The sequence below is a fragment of the Lethenteron reissneri genome, chromosome 14, assembly GCF_015708825.2.
Source record: "Lethenteron reissneri isolate LAM-NWPU_2019-01 chromosome 14, ASM1570882v1, whole genome shotgun sequence".
NCBI lineage: Eukaryota > Metazoa > Chordata > Hyperoartia > Petromyzontiformes > Petromyzontidae > Lethenteron > Lethenteron reissneri.
In genome coordinates this window covers 9,249,477-9,273,476 of record NC_083792.1, presented here as the reverse complement: position 1 = coordinate 9,273,476, position 24,000 = coordinate 9,249,477, and the positions used below count along the sequence as shown (strand labels likewise).

Sequence of the window (24,000 nt, the reverse complement as noted above, 5' to 3'; positions counted from 1 at the left end):
AGCTATTCGCTGAGCCACTGCTCGTCATTGCAAGGCCCAATGGCAGCCCCCGGGCGGCCTTTAGTGCGGCCCCTGACGCGCCCCCCCCCCCCCCCCCCCCCCCCCAATACACACATTTTGAAAACACCTCCCAGAATCATCGTGCTGCCAAATCGGATTTTTTAAATGTGATGCTGATGTCTTATCGGTGGAAGTGCCCCCCCCCGCCCCACTGAAAATTTGTATTTGAGTATTTTCAAATACCTTGGGAAAAATGTCCTCAAGTGTCATCACACTGGTACTCGAGATCAGCACAGCTAACACGCTTGCTGCGAGGGATACGTACAATTTGCAGGCAGTTTCCAAGTGGTCGTGGGCCCTTAACTTGAGGGCCGTTTCCAGGTCGCAGACCATCGGCCGCCCACCTCTGGTTTAGAACTTTGTTAAAGGTCACCTCAACCCTTCATTAATTCAATGGCAGATATACAATGCTAACTTTCAGCGCCGTGACCGCTGGATGAGAGCCTACCCAAGTCACTGGTCGTCATTTGACCATACTTTCCCAAGCTGGTTCAGTGGTGGTCGGTGAAGGGGAGGCGGCGGTGGTCCAGCACCAGTTCAGATATATCACTCTCCCAATGGTGTCAGCCGTGGCCTGGAATCAAACTAGGAAGGAGTGGGGAATGGGGGCCATGGCGTGAGGCTGGGTGCCGGGCGGCACAGTGGAGGGCACAGCTGGTGCATCATCTGCCAGTCATCTCAGCTAGCCAACCCACGGCACCTGGGACTGTCCCGTGACCTCCTGTCAGCGAGCCTTCGACCTGGGCCTATCGCGGGCGTCGTGGTGACGTCACCGTCACTTAGTGGCGAACGGCGAGTGTTGGGGCAAGGGGGAGGGGGGCGTGGGGGGGGGGGGGCATCGTGATGCTGATTAAGACCTCGACGGTATGGCTGTTGGGCAGGCGCATGACGCGGGCACGGTACAGCTCCTGGCTCTTCTCGTCCGGGTACGGCGAGAGGCAGAGGTCGCCCGGGGATGGCAGCGCCATCAGCGGCCGCTTGGGCCGCTCCCCGATCAGCTCGGCGAGGTGCTGCACCTCCTTCGAGTTGTCGTCCACCTTCTGCGCGAAGAAGTGGCCCACGTCCAGCACCTGTGCACGCACGACCACGACCACGACCATCAAAGGCCACGTAACTCGGGGTGGGGGGGGCGGGGTGGTCAGTCACGCAGCTGAGATTATGGCAGTGTTCTTGGTTTTTTTCGGTAACGTCACGTAGGTAAAACATTTTAATTATTAAAAGTAAAATAAAAAGAAAATGTCGTCATTTTTTTAACTTTTATAAATTTTAATTTTATACCTACGTGACTTTACCGAAAAGACACAAGAATATGAATCCTTGCAGTCACAAAAGCATCCGTGTGGAGCTCCGACGTGTTCGCGGTTGAACGGACACCGTCCAGAGCTAAGCGCATCGAACAGAATCAAATTGATTTATACTGGAGGAATCCTATGAGTTATAAAGCTCTTCTTATATAGATGTCCAGAACAGTTCAGCCGAAGGCATGTTTATTTTTTCACAAGCGCGGATCATCCACAACCCGGGTCAACTCGGGGTGGGGGGGGGGGGTGGGGTTAATAGTTCACAAAATTTCTGCTAACTGGATCAAGGGAAATGTTCCTGGCAGTCGGTCAAGTACTTCACTGCGCTTTTCCTTTCGCGATCCTTTTGGCGCTGCCGTGCTAACAATGTGGCTTGAGTCGCCGAGCGCCAAGATTCTGTGCTGCGAGCCGGTCTCGTGCCAACCTCTGTGATGAAGACCATGAGCCAAAAGCCCGCCAACGTCTGGGTCTTCTCCATCAACTTCTGGCTCTGTATGTCGCAGCAGAACCTGCACAACAAAGACGAAGATCCCCCGTATAACCTTTACAGACTGGAGGAGCAAGTGCCGTTAGCGAGTGGCACCTATAAAGGCCGCCACGGCACACGAGGGGGTGGGGGTGGCCAGCACCATGGCCGGCCGCCTTTGTCTCCCCAGTGGCGATGTTTACACACCGCACCGGGTACTCATTTGAGGCCAAGTTGACCTAAGGGAGGCCCAGGACCGGTTCAAATAATCGACACTGGTGTTGGCCATGAGCGGGAATGGAACTCTGTTCTTTTGATGTTTTACCCACGTGACTTTACCGAAAAAACCTAAGAATATGAATCCTTGCAGTCACGAAAGCTTCAAATCTAGAATGGAACTCTGGTCACCGGATTTGTAGTACAGCGTGCCAACCGCTACACTACCGCTCCCCAGAACCTGCAAATACAAAGATCCTCCGTATAGCCTATACCAGACTTTTGGGGCAAGTGCTGTTAGGGACCGCCTATGAAGGCCGGCACCACGCCCACACACACACCCGGAACACGAAGCGCTCAGCGGAGACTGCCTCCCCTTGGGTGGGCATGTACTAGCGGTTGGTTGGCTAGTTTGTTTGGATTAGAGTCAGTGATACAGATAGTCGTAGTAGTGACTCATTGGCTTAGGTTAAAGTCAATGAGAGGGCCTATACGAGCGACTCACTTGCCAATTTGTTGGAATTAAAACAGTTAGATGGCTCGTACTAGTGATGGTTAGCTTGCATGTTTAGGGTCAGTGATAGGGTTGGTACGAGTGAATAGCTTATTCGGGCTAAGATCAGTGACAGAGCTAGCATCTGCGGCTTTTTTCGAGTTCGTTAACATGCGATCAATGAGAGGGCAAGCACGAGTAACTGGTGTGGTTAGTTATGGTGTAGAGGGTAGGCCTAGCATTTGAGTGGCATGTTTACCCAACCCACAAATGACTCGCCACTTGCATCCCCCACTGCGATGCAATGGCCTTGTCGGCATTTGTCCTCTGTCGTCCACCTCGCCAGGAGGTCGTGGGTTGGATCCTGCCGACCCTGACGCCTGCTGTATATGTGGAGTTTGCATGTTCTCCCCGTGGTCGTGTGGATTTTTCTACGAATCCTTGGGTTTTTACCCTCCACATTTAGAATCAACGTGCGTTTTAGAGTATTTTCCGGCAATAAATTTCCACGCGACGGTAAGCCACTTCGCCGAGCTGCCATTAGTGGCCAGGTCGCTTCTGAAAATGAGCTACGCAACTCAGTTGGGGGCCTTATCTGGTAAAAATTAACCCGTAAAAACAAAGTTTTTCACTATAAATCCTTTATATGCGTGTTCAATGGGCCACAACCCAGCCCACATTGGTCTTTGAAACGGGCGGCTAGAGTCCTCTCGTCCTCTGGCTTGAGATGGCTGCCACCTATGGGTCAGATGATTGCCTGCCACCATTAAGCAATTGGTAATTAAATATAATTTTTTTTACCTAAAAAGTGTAACATTTTGGGAATTTTTTTTCACGAAAAGAAATTGTCAGGCACAACGAGTCTGTGTGCAAAATGTCAGCTCGATTGGATCACGGGAAGTGGGTTAAAAAACGACCGAAAGATTTGCACGGTCGTAAGCGCGCAAGCAAGCAACCAAGCAAGCAAACTTAATATAAAGGATTTAAAAATTAAAAAAAGTTAAAATAGCGTGGTACTGGCGGGCGTGATGGTGCCACCTCGCCAGGACCTGTTCGTATTGAGGCCGGTGACGGGATTCTTCCTCGTGGCCTCCTGGAGGTCCATGTCTTTGTCCTCCATGTGCAGCAGCTTCAGCCGGATGGGGATGCGCAGTTGGCTCATCTTGAGAGCCAGGTACACGGCCCGCAGCACGCTCGCAGGTGTGCTCCTCAGGGTCTCGCTGAAATTCCATGAACACCCTGGGTGGCGGGGGAGGGGAGTTTGGGGAGGGAGCCTGGCTGTTAGTCCATGTGCTTGCTGTACGTTAAACTTCTTTCGTGCCGTACGTGGCCAACCATGCTAATCGGAGGTGCGGAAGGGTAAGGACAACAAACTTAATCACAAAAAGCAGTTCGAAAGAAATGAGTACGACCCGAAAATCCAAAACGCGGGGGGTGAGCCACAAGCTGCGCTCAACTTTGTTTTACGAGTCGAGGAAATGAACTAAAACTAAACTCATAATGAAGGTTTTTGGGTGTGTTGGAGAGTAAATCCACAACATATTACAATTGTGGATTCACTCTTCAACACACCGGTGGGCTGTAGTAGTAACTAATTGGCGCGCTGTTCACATGACAAACCTTACTGGTTTGTATCGGGTGGTGGAGGGTTACGACACATTCATACTTACGCGATCTAACTCAAAAAACCTTCATTATGAATAATATTGGTCGCGAAAGCCTACGTGCTAAAACTAAACTATAAACGTTTTTTTTTATTTTACTAGGTTAAGGCCCACTGAGCTATGTAGCTCTTTTTCAGAAGCGTCCTGGCCACAAATGATGGCTCAATAAAGTGGCTTATAATCATGTGAAAATGTATAGCAGTCAAATGCTCTTAAAGGCATGTTTCTAAACGTGGAAGAAAAACAGGAGGACTTGGAGATAAACATCCACACGACCACAGGGAGAGAGATCGAACCCACGACGACCTCCTGTATACCAAAACGAGGGAGTTAACATCTTCCTAGCCACAGTGGTGCCACCAAATAATCCGACACGAAACCAAAACCGGACATCCGCTCCACACGCCCCCCCCCCCCACCTCTTGTTCACGACGCGACACTAAACGTTGACGTTGCCCCCCCCCCAGGGTAATTTATTGGCTCTGAAAAAGGCTCCCACCTTGTGCCATCAAAGTAGATTGCTTTTCCACGGCCACAATCCCCCAGGGCGGCGCTGAGCTGCTGGGTGTAGCATTGGCCCCTGGGAGGCATGTTCCACAGCTGGACCGGCACACAACACGAAGGGCAGGGGCAGCCGCTGGGACGCCAAACTCCAGGGTAGCAGCATCACGGATCTCATCTACCGGCGCTACAGGTGGTCCCCAAATAGTTCATAAAAAAATTATAATCTAAAAACTCAACTATTTTTTTGTTATTTTACCTGGTAAGGCCAAATGATCCGCTGCATGAGGATACAATTCTGGGGTTGTGCATCATCACCGTCATCAATAACCACCAATCTCCACCCCGATCCACGACCATTATCACCATCATCATCACCACCACCATCAACACAATCACTACCGCTGTTCTCCCCTTAGTCCAGGGCATTGCCTCGGCTGGTTTGTATATGGCAAAAACATATATTTGAGGCAAAACTACATCACATTTAGTTATTTTACGCTCTTCTTTTTGCACAACAGTGCTTAACCCTCATCAATACATGTCAACATATTGCTGCCACTCAGTTAAAGCAAAATCATTTCTCGTAATTCCAAGTTCAACTCCAGCATGAAATCAAAACTTCAGGCCCAAATCTCTATGGTGGCGGTGGGTGGGTGGTGGTTGGGGTCCCTGGTACCTTGACCGTGGTCTTGGGGTCATGAAGGTTCATTTCCTTGGCAGCGCTGACCTCGTTAATGGAGCAGCAGCCGAAGTAGAAGGGGTAAAAGGCTCCGGCCAACACCACCTGCAAGGGCAGACCCCACAACCACGCGCTTGAGGAACACAAGGGGGGCCTCTTAACCAACATGGCAGGCTGCCCTCGGGACATTTCTCCAGCTACGCGTGCGAAAAACTCTCAATTGACTTGGAAACAAAAAAAAAATGTAAATCATCAGCCATCATCTTTCCGCTGCTCGATGAGGACCCCCCTCCCACCCCTCGCCCCTCTCCAAGCCGGTCGCCATCCCTCTCGGTCGCTCTCGACCGGCGGTGGACGTCCTCCCTCGGGGCAAGTTCCCTCTGCGGCGAGTACAATGTCTTTAAAAACGAAGGGTGCTTTGCCCCTCTGAATAAAATGAACGCGAACCGCTTACGTGTTCCAAGATTCTGCGGTGAACAGGACACTGACCCTGTAACTTGCAGACGTCTCAGAACGGGAAAGGGTTTATATTGTGTCGCTTGACTTGTGTATTATAGCGGCCGGTATTATTGAGGGTGAGAGACTCAATCGCTAAGACAACTTGGCGAGCCGGGCCAACGAATCCGGCCCAACGAAGGAGCCCAAATCGTTTTAGGGGAAGGAGACAAGACAACGCGCGGTACGCACAACCCGTTGGACACGTTACGAGTATTCGGGCTCACACCCAATGGGCTCTCTTAAGACCGGGAGCAAGAGCAGAGCTTCACCATTCTGGCGAATTGCCCGATGATGCTGGATGCAATTACCAGCGAAACGTCGTACTCAAAAATTGTAAATGTTGTGGTTTCACGCTTCAACACACCGGTGGGCTAAAGCAGTGAACTATTTGTCTTTTGTCAACATGACACTTTTTTTGCTGATTGGCCGTGTCGGGTGGTGGAGGGTTACGACACATTTATAAATAACGCGATCTAACCCAAAAACGTTGATTATGAATCAGAACGTGCGCTCTTCGTACTGGTACGCAGCCTCACGTATATTTTTTACCGATGTACCATTTGTGATTACACGTAATGTGCCTCACCACTATAATGGAACAAAATCATTCTGTGGACAACAAATAAAAGCAATAATTTAGGATGCGTCACGTGCAGATTTCAGGGAACTAGGCCAGATCCGACGCCAAAAGTTGTCCACCAAGCTCTGTTGATGTGCATTTATACAGAAGTGGCCTTAATTTACCTGAGCTACCCGCGGTGCACCAAAACACGGCAACGAATGTATTAAGTCTAGATTTGAAGCTTTCGTGACTGCAAGGATTCATACTCTTTGGTTTTGTCGGTAATGTCACGTAGGTAAAAAATAAAAGAAAAGAAATGAAAACAACTAAATTCAACCACGACAAGGTGGAACCGTTACAGCCAAAGTCGCTTACTACAGCGACTTTGGCTGTAACGGTTCCACCTGAATACGGAAGCTTGTGTTGCCTCCGAAACGTCGTGATTTAAATGAGTTGTTTTCATTTATTTAATTAAATGTTTTACCTACGTGACTTTACCAAATAAACAAAGAGTAAGAACGAATGTATTAGTATTATCTGCTGTCAATTCACCTGCGAGAGAGAAGTCGTGCAAACCGATTTTTTTTACGGAAGGTCATTTCACGCCCGCAGACCTTTTTTTTGTACTTTTACCATTTCAATAATTTACGGGAGATATTTTCATTGCCAGTAATTTTCCGCAGACTCCGGTTAAAGGGGCAGCGAATCTCTTCCCCCTCGCTGAAGTGCCACGATCACGGCACCCCTTCAAATTCTTGCGCCGCAGCAACTCAAGAGGATTCCACTCGCTTGCGCTGTGCGTAGCCCTTCCTCTGTTGTCCAGGTCGGTTTAACAAACCCCGCAAACACTCTTACCCACTCAGGACAGCTCCTGCCATGATCAATCCAATGCTGGATAAAGGGCCTCCACCACCCCCCCTCAATTCTCACGCTCCGGCGATGTAACAATCCACCGAGCACCTGTGCACGAGCCGATCTCACTGCTCCATCTCCATGGTGGACGGGCTGTCTCGTGCGCTCCATTCCACGGTTGGCCACCCCCACCATGTCGCTCTTCTTCTCGACCGAAAGCCATCCCTCCCACCCCCCCCCCCCGTTTCTTGTGGGGCGTCCCACCCACCCCCACGCCCCCCCCCCCTACCCTCCGTGCCCTCTTATTTTAGTTTAATGGTCCTGAACGGTTCGGAATTGTGTCATTAACCTGCGCGTGCGTGTGTGTGTTGCCTCAAATCCACGCGTGTTGATCGAGACGGCACAAATCAAGAGAAAACACAGTCCCTTCCCCACGCTCTCCTCCCCCCTTGCCCCACCCCCTTGCCCCAACCCCCCGATGGGATTCGGGATGTTGGTTTGCTGGGTGTGGTTCTCTAGCAGGGTCGGTTGCAGCTGTAAAACTTGAGGGGGCCACAGCGAGGCGTTTTTACGCGACGCTTCGCGAAAGTGATCCCGCGGTCATCATCGGTAAAACCATCCAACACTCCCGCCGCTCGGTCAATTGCTTCGGCTCGGACGGTTACCTCTGGATTGATAATAATAAATAAATAAAAACTACAATGGCGCCAAAAAATACGGCGTTCCAATAGGCGTAAACCACGCCAGCGGTTAACATGTGCCTCTACGTATGGGGCAAAGGTGCAGGCCCGCAATTCCTCCGTCACCGCCGCTCCTGGTGAAAGGGCATCCACGAGTGGGAGCTGTAGACGGGCCTCCCCGAGGGTGGTTCCTTTGGCCTACACTCTTCTTCCACAGTGGTCAGACGTATTTGGAAGGGGTGGGGAGTTACCCACACTTTACACTCCGGGCACACGTGACCGGCCGGTCAACTGCGTTGCAGCCATTTATTTGTGCTGGGGAGATAGCTTGCGGGGTGGAGGATGGAGGTGGCAGGGGGGTGGAGATTGAAACATGTGCCCAGTGTTTCAGTTGTCCCGCTGCAAGATCGAATAGAACCGGCGACCTATCGGCTGCAATTAATAAGTTGATACCTCGGTGGGCTTTGTCTGGTAGGATGGTTTAGTTTTATTTTGTAAGTGTTTGGGTGATTTGTTTACCTTTCTTGTACATTGCACTCCTATCGTTGTTGTTACGTTCCCAACCACCCCGAGTGGACATCTATGAAAAACAGCTTTGTAGCTCATCGGATTCTACCTCTAGTCAAAATAAATATTCCGATTCTGAATTCCGGTGGGCGACTATAGCACGGCAGCAACCTAATTATGCCACACGCGTACACAACAAAAACAAAACACTGACAAGACACGTCAGCTCCTTATAATCTAGGTGACTGGCAACAACAAGGTCTGTCGGCGCCGTTAAAATCCGGCGTGTTCGCAATCTGGGGCAGCCACTCGTGATAAAAACGGCTTTCTCGAAAAAACGCAGCGAGTCGACTGGCCTCAAAAATTCTAGATTTGAAGCTTTCGTGACTGCAAGGAATCATACTCTTAGGTTTTTTCGGTAAAGTCACGTAGGTAAAAAATAAAATGAATAAAATAATAGAAATAAAATAAAATAATAAATCACGACGTTTCGGAGGCAACACAAGTCTCCGTCATCAGGTGGGACCGTCACAGCTAGATTTACTGTATTTACTATTATTACTTTTATTATTATTTACTATTATCACTTTTATTAATTTTATTTATTTTTACTTACGTGACTTTACCGGAAAAAACCTAAGAGAGTATGACCTCAAAAAGCCAGTCCGGCGTGCTGACCGCCGCGCCGCGTTATCGAGCGGCGGGCCTCGGCGCCGGGATCCGAACCTTCAGGACAAACGGGTCGTATTTGTCGGGCGGCTCCATGCCATCAAGTTTGTCCAAACGGATGTTGAATTTCAACAGCCGCTTCTGTATTTCCTCCATCAGCTCGTCCACCTGGGGAAACGATAAAAAAACAACCACCTCTTCGCACCGCACCACACGCACGCACGTACACCGAAAAACCTAAAACCCGGTCTGGAAACATCGCGGGTTTGACGGGTAAACACGAAAATCTGGACCGGAGTCTGCAAAGCAGGCGCGTGCCCTCGATCCAGCTCACCTCGTGCATCCGGCGGACAATGATCATCTTCTCCAACCCCCACTTTTTCTCCACCTTCATCACGAGGACGTTGGGGAAAAGAACAATGACTCGATCGCGACTGTGCAGCGTCGGTACAGCCGGTGCAAAAACAACGGCCGCAGGCAATGGCTGGGACGGCTCTGCTCAAGCAGTGAGCTTTTAACGATGTGTCGAATTGATATTGATCACGAAGCTCACGATACACGTGTCTAACTGCGCAAGGATCAATGTTTTTGAATTCCCCATATATGTTGTATGCCAAGTGTTCACGGGACCCCGTTCGGCGCAATGCGAAAATAGAATCTACGCTTCTCGAATTGAATAGAGACTCTGAATTGGTGACAATTTATGGGACCACGTGGTGGGCGCTGGGGGAATCGTTGCAGGATTACCGAGCGGCAAAGCTTCCGAGCATCGCGGAGTTCGACAAGCCCTGGATTACACGCGCTCGCGCGCGCCACCGTAGCTCGCGCAACGTGAATTGTGCAACACATCGGAGAGTTCTTTCACAAAGTGCTATCATTCGGATGAGTGTGTGAAAGAAAAATCCAACACCTTGTGAGTCCTGAATTTTCCACTCTCCTTGCAATGCTTCCATTCCTGCAAAAATAAACCTTGGTTAGCGGACGGCCGAGTCGGCAATGGGTCCCCGATGCTGCTGTGGCGAAATCAAACAAACAAAAAACGTAAAAGGTGAGGGGGGTGGTGAAAAAAAACCTCGCCTTGTAAGCGTTAACTGCAGCCAAGCAGTCGCTGTGGGAGCCATCGGACCAGGAGAGCTTGTGCCTGCATGCAACACACACCAGCCCAGCACAGCAGCGTCAGCAGACATCGGCATCTCTGCCGAGCAAAAAAACGAAACGTCAATTAACCCTTTCCTGGTCGGAAACGACCGCAAGTTTTGCAGGGTGGTGTCTCCCATCGGAACGGGCGAGAGGGTTCAACCGTTCCACATTTTATTTAGAGAGGCGTAGCGCCGTTGTTTTTAAAGGACATTGTACTCACCGCAAAGAGGCGTAGCGGCACGACCGCGCTCTACGATAGCCGGCGTCAAACTGTGCCACACGCCCTCCCGCGTGGGCCTAGTCGTAGCCTCGGTACCGATAAAATACACGTAACGTCATCGGAATGGGGTTAACATTCTGCTGCCATTAACAAAATGGGTTCGCTCTGGGATTTTCCCAGAGCGGCCTCGAGGAACGGAAAGGCCAGCGAGGTTAATTTGTCGTCATTAAATAGCGACACGCTGCCCTCCCCATCACCGATAACCCAGCAACGTCCGGATTCATTCCTACGTAACAGCAGCAGCGGCGGGAAGCACTCAGCTGAGGGCAGAAAAAAAATTGGCCATCAGAGAGCCATCCTATTTGTCAAAACTGTTAATTAACGCATCCGCTAATGCAACGTTTTATAAATTAATTGTACGTGCGTACACTGTATTGAATCAACAGATGGCTGCACTAAAACGAATTAACAGTGCAAAAAAAAAAGCAAATCATGTGGCCTCTATTTGCGAAAACCTTCATCACAGATTTTAGAGCAGGATTCCCAGTCGATAACTGGACATCGGCCGAATGAGCTGAGATGAAAAACAAAGAGCACAGTTTAAGAATTAGTTGTTTAACACTTAATCAGAGTACTTCTCCAGTTCAGCCTTTGCCTCTTAAGTGACACAATCAATCGCCCTGCGTTCCACCTTCTTTAGGGCAATTGACACTGGCAATCATTGCCGTTCAATTTTCTTTCGTAAAAAGAGAAGTTAAAATTTCCTATATCTGGACAAGCCCTCTCGAGGGTAAGGGGCCGTCCATAAATGACGTCACGAACCTAGGGGGGAGGGGGGGGGGGTCAGACATTTGTGACGATGTGTGACGAGAGGGGGGGGGGGGTTGACAAATGTGACTTCACGTCAAAATGCGCAACTTTAAATAAATATAGACAACACGTTCTACTTAATTCAATATACTTTTTAATAAATGTTTTCTCCTACCACATCAGAGTGCAGCGGTACATTAAATACGCACTACAATGACAATAGTTTAAAGCGATTTGAAGCATGTTTAATTTTTTTTGGAGGGGGCAGAGCTTTGTGACGTCACATTTGAGGGGGGGTCTGACTTTTTGTGACGCCGTATGACGATGGGGGGGGCGGGTCAAAAATCGTCCAAAATCGCGTGACGTCATTTATGGACGGCCCCTAACTGGGATGGCAACATCCATTGAGGTCACGGACAGGAGTCGCACGAATAACCCAAGCTCGTGCGCTCGATAGCCACTCACCGAAACGATTTCAGCATCTCGTTGAAGGGCGCGAGGAACGTGCTCTGCAGGGACAGCGACGCGGCTGCAAGGGGACGAGATGACGGGCGAGGTTGGCGAGCCGTCGCGATCGCGTCGCCGGGTTCGCTCGCGCGCGTGAGCCCTTTACCGATTCCTCAATCGTTAATTATTCCGTTGTGGCTTTAAGGATGACACAACGCCCCCGCACATTGGCTCGCTCGCACTGCTGCTGGCCTTCCGCTAGAGGGAGCACAAAATAGCCCCTCTGTAGAGGGTGCTCTGGGCCTACTGTTCCACACTGGCCAGATGAAACAGATGTGAGTAAAGCACAATTCACATCAAACACAAAGCCTGTTAGCAACCACCTTTGAAGGCCGGCACGGCGCAGGATGGGGTGGGTGGCCAGCACCACGTCCGGCCGCCTTTGTCTCCCCAGTGGCGATGTTTAATGTTTACACACCGCACCAGGTAATAATTTTAGGCCGAGCCGACTTAGGGGAGGCCCAGGACCGGTTCAGATAATCGTCACTGGTGTTGGCCGTGAGCAGGAATCGAACTCGGGTCGCCAGGTTCATAGCGCGGCGCGCTGACTGCTACACGACCACAATTTACACAACCACCACCGCCACTACCACGTCATGCGCCCTGCTGATGGGACCGACTGTGGTGAACCCATTAACACTGCTGGGTGGGACAGAGGCCGGCAGGGAGACTCAAGAAAGGTGCCCCATTGTCTCAACGGCCATGCTGGGCGGTCACGAGGGTGGACGTGTGCAGTTAACCAGTCGTATTATAGCCTTGGCAGAGACAAGAGGGGGGTAATATTCTTTGGTTCTTTCGGTAAAGTCACGTATAAAGATAAAATAAAAAAATAAATAATAGCGAACTACAACGTTTCGATTGCAACACAAGCAATCATCAATGATGGTCATCAATGATGATGATCATCAATGATGGTTGCAATCGATGCTATTATTTAATTTATTAGTTTATCTTTATACGTGACTTTACCGAAAGAACCAAAGAATAATTCCTGCAGTCACGAAAGCTCAAAATTTTGAGGGGGGTAGTGGCATCTGAGTAATTCTACAACACACTCGCTGGACTAAGCATCTGGTGATTCACCATCCCAGCAACGCAACTTTACAAGAAAGCTTTGCTCATATTGGCCCCATTTTTTAAAGCGGTATGGAGACAAAGAGCGGCACACACACGGCCGAAGCATTAACTCGATACGGAACCAGAAAGTACAATCATGCAAACGCGTGTTAGATTATCGCTCTCCAATATGCGTTTGCAGCTCCAAGTTTTGGGCAGCACTCTGATCAGTTTGTATCTATGTATGTTGAACTTCTTTCGCACCGTACGTAGCCAACCGTGCTAATCGGTGGTGCGATGGAAGGACAACAAACTAAACACAAAAAGCAGTAGTAAAATAATACTAGTTTTTTATTTTATTTGACCATCTATAAATGGGTGAAGAACCGGAGAGAGCAACACTACTTTTCAGTCAAGTGTTGTTCACGTTGGGTCACCTTTACGAGGGTTAAGCTGCCACCCCCCACTCACCCCCATTCACCCCCCCATCCCATCCCCCCTCCGACGGACAGTCGGGAACGACGGACGGATCTGACGCGTGAACGACTTCAAGCGTGGCCGGAACGCGTGTGCAGGAGCGCGAGAGGCCCACCGATGATGAGACACTCGTGGAAGCAGCCGAACACGTGCCCCAGCACGAGCAGCTTGCCCAGGCGCAGGTCGATGGGCAGCGACGCGAGGACGCGGCCCAGCGTGGTGAGCTCGCCGTCATGCGGGTTCAGCCTGCCGTCCGCCATCGTGATGGTGAGGGCGCCGACCTGCGCCGGGACGGGTTGCGCCCACGGCAAGCACGTGTACGCGCACGCACGTACGCGCAAACACACGTATGCATGCGCAAATTAAGACAGTGAGATTCTCCCCCCCCCTGCCCCATAGCCTTTACAGACTGTTGGGGCAAGTGCTGTTAGCGAGCACCTATGCATGTGCAAACACACACACAAGTACGCACGTACACATGCACGGGCAACACGCACGCACGCACGCTCAATCACACACACAAAACAACAACCTGCCATTCGCCACAAAGTGGCAGTGACGTCACTACGGTGCTTGTGCCAGGCTATGTGCACGTTAAGGCCAAGTGAAGTGTCGAATGCCCGCTGGCAGAAGGTCACGGGACAGACCCAGGTGCCATGGGTTGACTGACTGAGATGACTGCCAATTCACCATTTGTGCCCACTACAGTGCCACCTACTGTGCCAACTTGCTATGTTTTAGCCACCCGGCACTCCGCTCGTTATTGTGAACGTCACTCCTCTGCCCTCATTTGTTACTGCAGGGCGACTGCCTCCAACTGCCCAGAAGCGTCCTCCACAGAGGCCGATCTTGACACCACTGGTACCAGTCATCGGAAAGTCCACACAGCTCCACATCCTCTTGTACCCCATCACTCCATCTCTTCTCAAGCCAGTGTCTCGCACGTTTAGCCCCCTCTATCCGGCCGAAAGCTGTTTAGGCATGCGGTGACTGGGCATGCGGGCTACATGACCCAGCCAACGCAGCCTTGACTGCTGGAAGCAGCTCACTGATGGGACTTTGTGAGCTCCTCACACAATCCAGCCTGGTTAAACTCAGGATGGATCGTAGGCAGGCCAGCCTAAATGTTTCTAACCGGCGAAGTTGTTCCATTAGGGGGGTTCCACGTTTTCGCAAAGATAGAGAAGGGAGGGCATGACCGTGGGCGAGAAGACCCGAAGCTTCGTGTGGAGCGACAGACCAGGTAGCTTCCACACAGCGTTACGCAGCCGATGAAAAGATGTCGCTCGATTGAATAAGAGTGAGACCTCTGTTGTCAAACCGGAGCCGGTCATGAGCACACTGGCCAGGTATGGGATACTCTCCCCACTTGAACCACAACTGCCCCATCACCAACACACGGACACATGCAAGCACAAACACAAATATCCCTCGTATAGGCTTTAACAGACTGTTGGGACATGTGCATACGCACATGCACACACAAGTACACGTACGCGTGCACACACGGCTCTGCCCACCGTGGACATGGCTGGTCACAGTCCACCAGCGCTAGCGAGGTCACACCGAGAAGCGCACAACAACTACAGCACCAACAGCTGCCATTCGCCAATAAGTGGCGGTGACATCTCCACGGCGCTTGTGCCAGGCTATGTGCACTTTAAGGTCACGTGAAGTGCCGAACGCCCGCTGCAGGTGGTCACCGGACAGACCCAGAAATGCATATATATAAAAATATACATTTACACACACATTTAAATACGTACTCTCAAGTGCATACAAATGAACACGCAAGTTTAAGGTAAAAAGCGCCGCCCTGCAATTGCCTGCTCATGCTTCTGCTGGCTGAAGGGGCTCCAGGAGAAGAAGCTCTACAAATACCAACTAGAGGGGACTGTGGCCTACTCTCCCATGCAGTTCAGACATCCTGGAAGAGGTGGTCGCAACCACACTTTACCCCACCACGCGCAACCTGCCGATCTGCCTAAGCGTGGTTTTACCTGGTCATTCTGCTGATAGAATCTGCAATCCGGCAACCTCTGGATTTAAAATTCCAGTTTGGTAACCATTTACACTGCAGCAGCAGCATCACAAACAAGCACACGAGTTATACAATTATTGTGAGAGGTGTGATATTTGCGAAATAATGAAAATAACCTTGTTAATGGATTTTTTTTGTAAATGTTGGGGCCAAGTTGATGCTTTAGTGGAAATTCAACTGTTGAAAAATTGGCATTCTACTCTACAGGAAATAAAGCCTCTCTACATGTTACCACAACTAATTAAAGCATTTTATTTTTAATAATTAGCAGATGAGAACAGCGTGGAAATATCCATCAATAGCTGCAGGCGTGTAACACGGCGAGCGAACGGTGTGCTAACAAACTAGAGAGCTTTTAACGTTCAAGTCCAATGGGACGTTTACACAATTGAAAAAACGTGATTTTGTTCGTAAACAAAAATACGGCAGACACCTGGCTCATGAGGATTTTCTTTTCACAAAAAAAATTCCCCCGTAAAAATGAATGCCACCAAGGGAATGGATGCAAAACCAACGAATATTTGAGATGGAAATTTCTCAAGATCACCCGCTTGTTCTTCATCTTTTCCCTTCCCCCCCCCCTGCTCCCGAACAAGTGGAGGCAGCGCTGAATGCAAATGCAGAAAAATGACAGATAACCAAGGTGGCCCGCGATGTTGCCGAGGCCACTTATCTCAATTACGTTGCCTTTAACTCAATACGCAGACGAATGCAGCTTCCACGGCGGCGTGTGCGGGGCAAACGGAATGCCTCGCCGCTGGCCCCAAAGCTCTCCGGCATCCATCCAATCAATGCCTCACTTCTCAGCAAAAAGGGCAGCTAACCAACTGGAGTCACGTAAAAACTTTTTTTTTATTTCACCAGGCAAGGCCCACTGAGCTAACATAGCTGTTTTTCAGAAGCGACCTGGTCACAAATGATAGCGCATTGAAGTTGCCTATCGCGTGGAATTTTTTTTTCAAGCAGCCAAAAACTTTAAACGCATGGCGATTCTAAATGTCGAGGGAAAACCCGAGGAGCCGGAGAAAAATCCACATGACCACGCGGAGAACACGCAAATCCAAATATACAGGCGTCGGGATCGGACCCACGACCTCCTGTATACCCAGCGAGGTCATTAACATGCCAGGAAACTAGATGTTGTTGGACACGTGACTGCCATGCAGGCTTTTAGACCCGAACAGAAGGCTGGTTTTTACCATTATTATCATGGTTGACTAAGTACGGTGCGAAAGAAATTAAACATACATCCATACCACCAAGCGGTTAAGAATTCTGCCAGACGGCTCAGCGGTAGAGAGAAATCAGCCTGGTTTGGGGGTTTAATTTAGCCCATCATCCCTCTGGGATCGATAAAATAGCCACCACTTTGTGGCAGAAGTCAACAGGGATACAAAAACTCACTGCCCTCCCCCCACCATCAAGAGGAATTCTGTACCAAGTAGACAGGGCAGAGAAGACAACGTCCCGTCTGCAAAAAAACCATGTACCCAGCCGGTGAATTGGACACGACCTCTCTTAATCCACTCTGGTCAAGGCAACAATTGCATCAAAATCACAACGTCACCGTCCATCCGCCTCTCCGTCGCAAGCGACTTCCACTCATGAGAGTGCCTGTGAGCACCCAGTCTGTGGATTATAATTTTCTCAGTCCCCAAACCGAGTCTCCTTAAGCAGACGGCTTCCCTAGGACTGCTCAACTCTGGAATTCCCCCCCTCCCCCTCTTCCCCCCCCCCCCCCCCAATTTCTTATAGCCTTCCTCAATGCATGAAGTGTTGACCTTCATCGTATAAGAATAGGTTTTACCCTTTCTGGCAATAAAACAGAACACTTTTTTGTTTGCATGTTCACCACAAGTACGTGTGGTTAATGCAGACATGATTTCTTGCAAAAAGGTTTCCGTTTGGTGTTTGAACATCTTAACACAACTGTTTTATTGCCAGAAAGGGTAACACCTATTTTTATACTTTGATACTGCCAAGAAAGGTCCCATGTTGTAACCTTTATCGGTTACAACTTTAAAAGTGTGCCCATTGTTGCTGGCCCGCTTGGCGTTTCGTACCTCTCGGGCCTGCAATTAATCTGCGGCCGTGATTAAAAACCAATTAATCCCACCCATTGTCATTAAATGTTCGTGTGCGAGGTGCATAATTCACCAGGCCAGCCAATTGGCGAACTCATAAAATCTTCTGACATAGATGGCCAATTAACATTTTCGACTCGCTCAGTGTGACGTGGCCTCTAATCACGTCACTAAATCAATTCAGTCGGGCAGCTCTTGAGTCTCGACATGCATGGCAGCAGGGAGTCCTGCAGCACGGATGACGGGGGGTGGAGGGAATTGCAGATGAAAGGGTTAACAGAGGGACTAGCCGACGAAGAGACAATGACCGAGATAGAGAAAAATACCCTTTGGGTGAATTAACACTGGGGTGAGAGGGGCGCAGTGGGGTAGAGTGAGGAGTGGTGAGGGCATGGTGGGGGGGGGAGTGGTGGGAGTAGTGGTGGGAGTAGTGGGGGGGGAGAGTCGTGGGAGAAGTAGTGGGAGGAGTGGTGGGGGGAGTGGTGGGAGTAGTGGGGGGGGGTGGTGAGGGGAGTGGTGGGAGAAGTGGGGGGAGTGGTGGGAGAAGTGGTGGGGGGGGGAGTGGTGGGAGGAGTGGTGGGAGGAGTGGTGGGGTGAGTAGTGGGGGGAGTGGTGGGGGGAGTAGTGGGGGAGTAGTGTTGGGGGGAGCTGTGGGAGAAGTGGTGGGGGGAGCGGTGGAAGTAGTGCTGGGGGGAGTGGTGGGAGTGTGTGAGTGAGGGGGGAGAGTGGTGGGAGTAGTGGAGGGGGGAGTGGTGGAGTAGTGTTGGGGGGAGTAGTGGGAGAAGTGTTGGGGGGAGCGGAGGAAGTAGTGCTGGAGGGAGTGGTGGGAGTAGTGGAGGGGGGAGCGGTGGAAGTAGTGCTGGGGAGAGTGGTGGGAGTAGTGGGGGGGGTGAGTGTGGGAGTAGTGTTGGGGGGAGTAGTGGGAGAAGTGTTGGGGGGAGCGGAGGAAGTAGTGCTGGAGGGAGTGGTGGGAGTAGTGGAGGGGGGAGCGGTGGAAGTAGTGCTGGGGGGGGGGAGTGGTGGTAGTAGTGGAGGGGGGGGGAGTGTTGTGGCCGCACCTCTTTGAGCAGCAGCACCGTGCGCTTGATGTTGGAGAGGTTTGGCGGAGTCAACGCCAGCGCCAGCATCGCCTTGGGCTCTCCCAGGTCCAGCTGCTTCACCCGCAGCACCGTGCTCTCCAGTGGGCAGCGCTGGGCAGCATCGGGGCGGCAGCGGGCAGCAGCGATACGGCGCACAACGGGCGCACGCGTGCACAACACAGCAGCATCAGCGCCGTGGTGTATAGGCCGTGCTCTTCGGATCGGAAGACGCTTCCCGCTAAGTTAGACGCACGCCGAACTTGCGCTCGGTGTCAATTAAGTTGTACAATCGCACAACAACAACAGCCGCCGCCGCCGCAGCCAAGCGCACTCCGGGGCCACATCAAGTGTCAAAGACTCGCCGACATACACACAGACACCACACACCTAACAGAATGCAACAAGCATCCCCCCCCCCCCACTGCCGCCCCCCCCAATATTTGGTTTCAAATACAGGGGAATAAAAGTGCCTCTTATATCCAAGGAGAATACAGGACATGTCAACTATTCAGATTTACCGCCGATACGCCAGCACTCAGCACCGATCTACTCCGGGCACGCGCTCATCTCCGGTCAGTCACATGATTATCACTCTCCCATTGTCAAAAATAATAATAGTAACAACATTCACATTTTGTTTAGTTTCTCGCTTTTCACACAAAAAAAAACAAATATCCCAGAGCGCTGTACAATCAAAAACAGAATACATTTACAAACAAAAAATGAACGACTCCTGAATAATAAAAATCAACCATTGAAAAGGGCCGGTGAATTTTTTTTTTTTAAAGATGAGATTTTAAAATACCAACGGTATTCCGAGTCTCCGATAGCCTTAGGCAAAGAATTTCACCGTCCCCTAGATGAAGAACAGAATTTCCTTTAACCCATCAAGCGAAATCCTGTTTCATGGAAGAGCAAGCGTCCAGAGTCTTGATAAATAATTGTCCTGGAGACTGTTTACCCACGAAAGCTCGAGTCTCAAGACTCATTTTCAGGAGGCAGTAGGAGGCAATGCTGCTGTGTGTAATCCAAACTGTGTAAATTGCAGCTAATTTAGCAGCATTAGGATGTTTGGGCCAATACGAGTTACATTGTGTGGGTTTTCTTGAGCTATGGGAGGAGACTGGAGGACACTGTGGAGAACCATGCAGAGCAATCTGTTAATTAACATTTACACGACCACCAGCGAGTATTGCCGCTCGACCGTGGCTACCGTTCACGTGAACTTCGCCCATGGCTTCCACTCCCCTTGTTGAGAACACAGTCCATCAGGCTGCGTTCAACCGCCGCACTCCCATTAGCATGGTTGGCTACGTACGGCGCGAAAGAAGTTCAACACACACACATATATATATTCACCGCAGGTAACAACAACCTCTTTCCGATGTTTTTTCCCCGCACACAGCTCCGCTTCGGAATTCCCTTCCCGTCGTCTCTTTTCCCCAAGTTCTTACAATCTTGCTCAATTCGAAAAACGTATTCATTCTTTATCTATCACCCATTAAATAGCGCCCGCACTGTCTGTCGCTGGTCACTTGGGAGTTTCGCACCTTTGGGGGAGAGGGGGGGTACGCCCATTAATCGTAACTTGAACATTTTTTTTTTACCATTTTTGAAATGAGCAACTGCTCTCTTCACATTTCCAGTCCTCGAATCACATTTCTACATTTAGGTTTTATAGTGCACCCAGGGGTAAATGTACTTATCATTTAAGAAAAAACACTACAAGACTATCATTGGAAACATAGGCCAAGACGAAATTCCTACTGCTCTCGCATTCCCATGGTACACTTCTCTTCGGGACACCGAATTACCATCCGACTCAATTCAGAATACGTTTGCCTTTGTGACGAGTGTCTGCATACGCTGCGCGCCTGGATAAATAATGCAAGCCATCGCCCTCAACCGCAGCGTGGGCCCAACGTGACAACCGTTAGCAAGCAGGAAAGATGTCAGGGGAGTGCAAGACACCGTCGCAGCATCGTGTGCACACACCGGACGGTTTGACCGAGCGGGAGAGAGCAATTAAGCCGAGCGAGGTTGACACCATGCGATGCGAGCCATACCAGCATTTCTGGGATGGAGTATTCGGGAATGCTATCGTTCCAGAAATCCTTGGTCACGATTCTGTAGCAGTGTCCGCTTGAGGTGCGACCGACACGTCCTGCCGGTGTGTGCAGCGGGTGGAGAGATTGCAGAACACGCTGGCGTTAAAAACAAAAAGAGTTTAACACGTAGGCTTTCGCGACCGATCTTATTCATAATAAAGCTTTTTGGGTTAGTAACACTCCACCACCCGACACAGCCAGTAAGAATTGTCACGTAAAGAATGTGCCAATTAGTGACTACTTCAGCCCACCGGTGTGTTGGAGAGTAAATCCACAACATTTACAATTTGAGTTGTATGACATTTCGCTAGTAATTACATCAGCGGGCGATTTGCCAGAATAGTGAAGCAATGCACCTGAAGCAATCCGTCTGGCAAATCGCCCGATGATGCTGAAGAAGTAACTAATTGGCGCATTGTTTACGTGACAAACCTTACTCTGGCTGTGTCGGGTGATGGAGGGTTACGACACATTTATACTTACGCGATCTAACCCAAAAACCTTTATTATGAATAAAAAAAAAGGTTTTCCATACTTTATTCCAATTGTGCGATCAGTCGACGTCGCGCCACCAGACCGAATACCCATTTGAAATTCTCAAAGAGCAGCGCAACGCTTCGTGTGTTTGAGAACGGCCCGTGGAAAGAGATTTCATAGAATTACTTCTGAAATCGCTCCAAACAAGCTATCTTTAATCCACGCACTATGGCCACGCTCTGCTTGCATGCCCTGCGACAGAGGATTGTTCATTGTAATGGCAGTCACAGCTGGAATTCTGCAAAATTAGGTGCAAAGCTAAATTTAATGATTTTGTTTTTGGCAGTATATTCAGGACTGGTTAAAGACTCAGAACCCGGTTCAGCTGAAATCAAACTCGAACGCAGGATCTCAGGAATGGTGACTGAAGTACTGTGACCTTTCATTCACCTGGGCACTTCCAGAAAATGGAGGCTTTTAATGCACCCCCTTTTTGCTGACAAAATGCATAGCCCCCCCCCCCCAAATTTTGGCATCATCACTCATGATGAGATCCCTTGCCCAAAGGCTACGAGGAGAGCCGTGAGTTTACGATGCTCGGTGGTGAAAGTTAATCTATTCCCCGTGACAAAAAATTTAATGCAAAAATCTACAGAATATTTTAAACATTCCACAGCACCAGACTTTTGAGACTCAAAGCCGGCTGCTGTCCAAGAGTAACTGGTTGATACCCTGCAGAAGCCATTCGAAAGAAAGCGTGGACCTTTCTCCACCCCCGATATATTAAAAATTTCGGGTCAAAACGAACAACCTTGGCTTAGATGCCAAAACGGGTGCACGGGCGAAGAGAAGGCGTTGCGCAACGGCGGAAAAAACGATAATGTGTACGCGATAACAGCGGTGGACGGGGATTATGGGAGGAACGGTGTTCTCTGGCGAGTCGTTGTCATCATCATCATCATCTTCATCAGCCATGGTCAATCCATTGCTGTATGGTACCTTCCCCCCCCACCCCCACCACGAGCCGGCCTCACCTACTCTCGGTTCTCCGATGCAACGATCTATCCGGCACCCGTGCGCGAACTCATTTCGACACTTCCTTTCCCTGGTGGTCGGCCTGTTGGGGACGCGTTCGCGCCTTTGGCTGCCACTACGCCACGAATCTCGAGCAATGAACATTGTCCCAGATTTGAAGTTATCGTGGCTGCAAAGATCCATACTCTTTGGTTTTTTCGGTAAAGTCACGTAGGTGAAAACAAAATAAAACTAAATGAAATCACTGTGATTTAATTTAGTTGTTTTATTTTTTATTTTATTTTGTTTTCACCGACGTGACATTACCGAAAAAAACAAAGAGTATGGACCATTGTTCCCCCCTTTCCAGCAACGTCTTCTTCCCAAGCCCACTTATTTTTCTTATCAGTCGACACAAAGCGTCCAAATTTGCACATTCTCTAATCCATGGATTCCCCCTGCCACCTCTCCGCATGCTTCTTTGCGCAGGGTCACTTCATCAGTGACCCCGTTCACTAATCTAATTAGCAAGTAATATGCTACGTTTAAAAAAAACATTTTTAGTCACACGCCGGTAAGTTGCTCTTCAGCTTCAACATTCAACAAGGTAGTGCAACCCCCCCCCTCCCGCGTCGTTACCGCCACGCGGCGGGGGTACCTTTCCGCTGCTCACAGTTGGCCTTGGAAGCCCACATGAGACGCAGGCTCTGGTAGTTGGTGCCGGTCTCGCACACCATCTCTCGGGCCAGGCAGTAATCGATCACTGTTGCGACACGCGCGGCGGCACAGAGGGGGGGGGGCATCGGTGGCAAAATCTGTGAACCGAGCTATGACGACACACGGTCGGTCCATGACCCACGGCACAAATTGGCACACTCTACGGGGAGGCCAATATTATTGTTTCATTCCTTTGCTCGTCCCCTCAAATGATATTTCAACTGTACTGTTGGCGACGTGCCACGAGATGAAAATAACTTCCATTCGGAACTGCGGTGTATCACAGCGGCATATTTCAGTTCTTTATAACTGCTTTTATTGAACTCGCTTCGTCTGTTGTATCCTCAAAAAAAAATCTTGTAACTCAATTTCAACCGTATTGCCAATGTCGTATCGACTGCAAACTTGGTATACGTATGTCATACTGATGACAACACGATGTTCTATCAGAAAAAATCATAAACATATATTTAAAAAGTTTTACACGCTTTTATTTAACTTACTGTATGTGTTGTATCCAAAAATCTTGTAACTCAATTTCAACCGTATTGCCAATGTCGTATCGATTGCAAACTTGGTATAGGTATGTAATACTGATGACAATACTATATTCTATCATTGAAAATTTTTAAACAATCTTTTTAACGGCTCTAATTGTCGACGCTCAACTGGCGTTGCAGGGCAGCTCGGAAAGTACATTTCATTAAAGCGAGTAAAAAAAAAAGTATTTTTTAATATTTTATTGTGTTTAAGTTTGTTGCCCTTGCCCCGCACCCTCGGTGAGCACGGTTGGCTACGTACGGTGCGAAAGAAGTACAACATGCATACTCCGTACATGCCCTGTCGGAGGACGGTCCAGCAACTTGACGTAATGTAACCACTTGAGGTCACTTCGATAGAAATGGTTATTCACACTAGGGGGGGGGGGACTCTTTAATGCTCCGCAAAGGGCTTTTTCTCATAAGTTCAATTAAAATATATGGTGGTATGGTGGTGTTTTTGTGCAGTAATTGGTAACCCGGCCAAGACCATCAACTCGTTACACTCGCGAATCCAGTTTAATCATGGTTAGCTGAAACCTGGATTTGAACACAAGATCACAGTGGGGCCGGCTTAATG

General features: G+C 49.7%; 1 protein-coding gene across 1 annotated transcript in view; it reads right to left on the bottom strand.

Annotated features, from left to right (window-relative positions):
• Positions 1–24,000, bottom strand: part of TDRD9 (tudor domain containing 9) — a 62,336-nt gene that overhangs the window by 19,581 nt on the left and 18,755 nt on the right. The window contains 15 exon segments of the mRNA XM_061551477.1: positions 918–1,130; positions 1,786–1,870; positions 3,586–3,734; positions 3,736–3,775; positions 4,700–4,800; positions 5,381–5,488; positions 9,209–9,319; positions 9,486–9,539; positions 10,062–10,106; positions 10,229–10,292; positions 11,787–11,850; positions 13,477–13,642; positions 18,545–18,676; positions 20,632–20,729; positions 22,823–22,927. Of these exon segments, the coding sequence (XP_061407461.1) occupies positions 918–1,130; positions 1,786–1,870; positions 3,586–3,734; positions 3,736–3,775; positions 4,700–4,800; positions 5,381–5,488; positions 9,209–9,319; positions 9,486–9,539; positions 10,062–10,106; positions 10,229–10,292; positions 11,787–11,850; positions 13,477–13,642; positions 18,545–18,676; positions 20,632–20,729; positions 22,823–22,927 (1,535 nt within the window).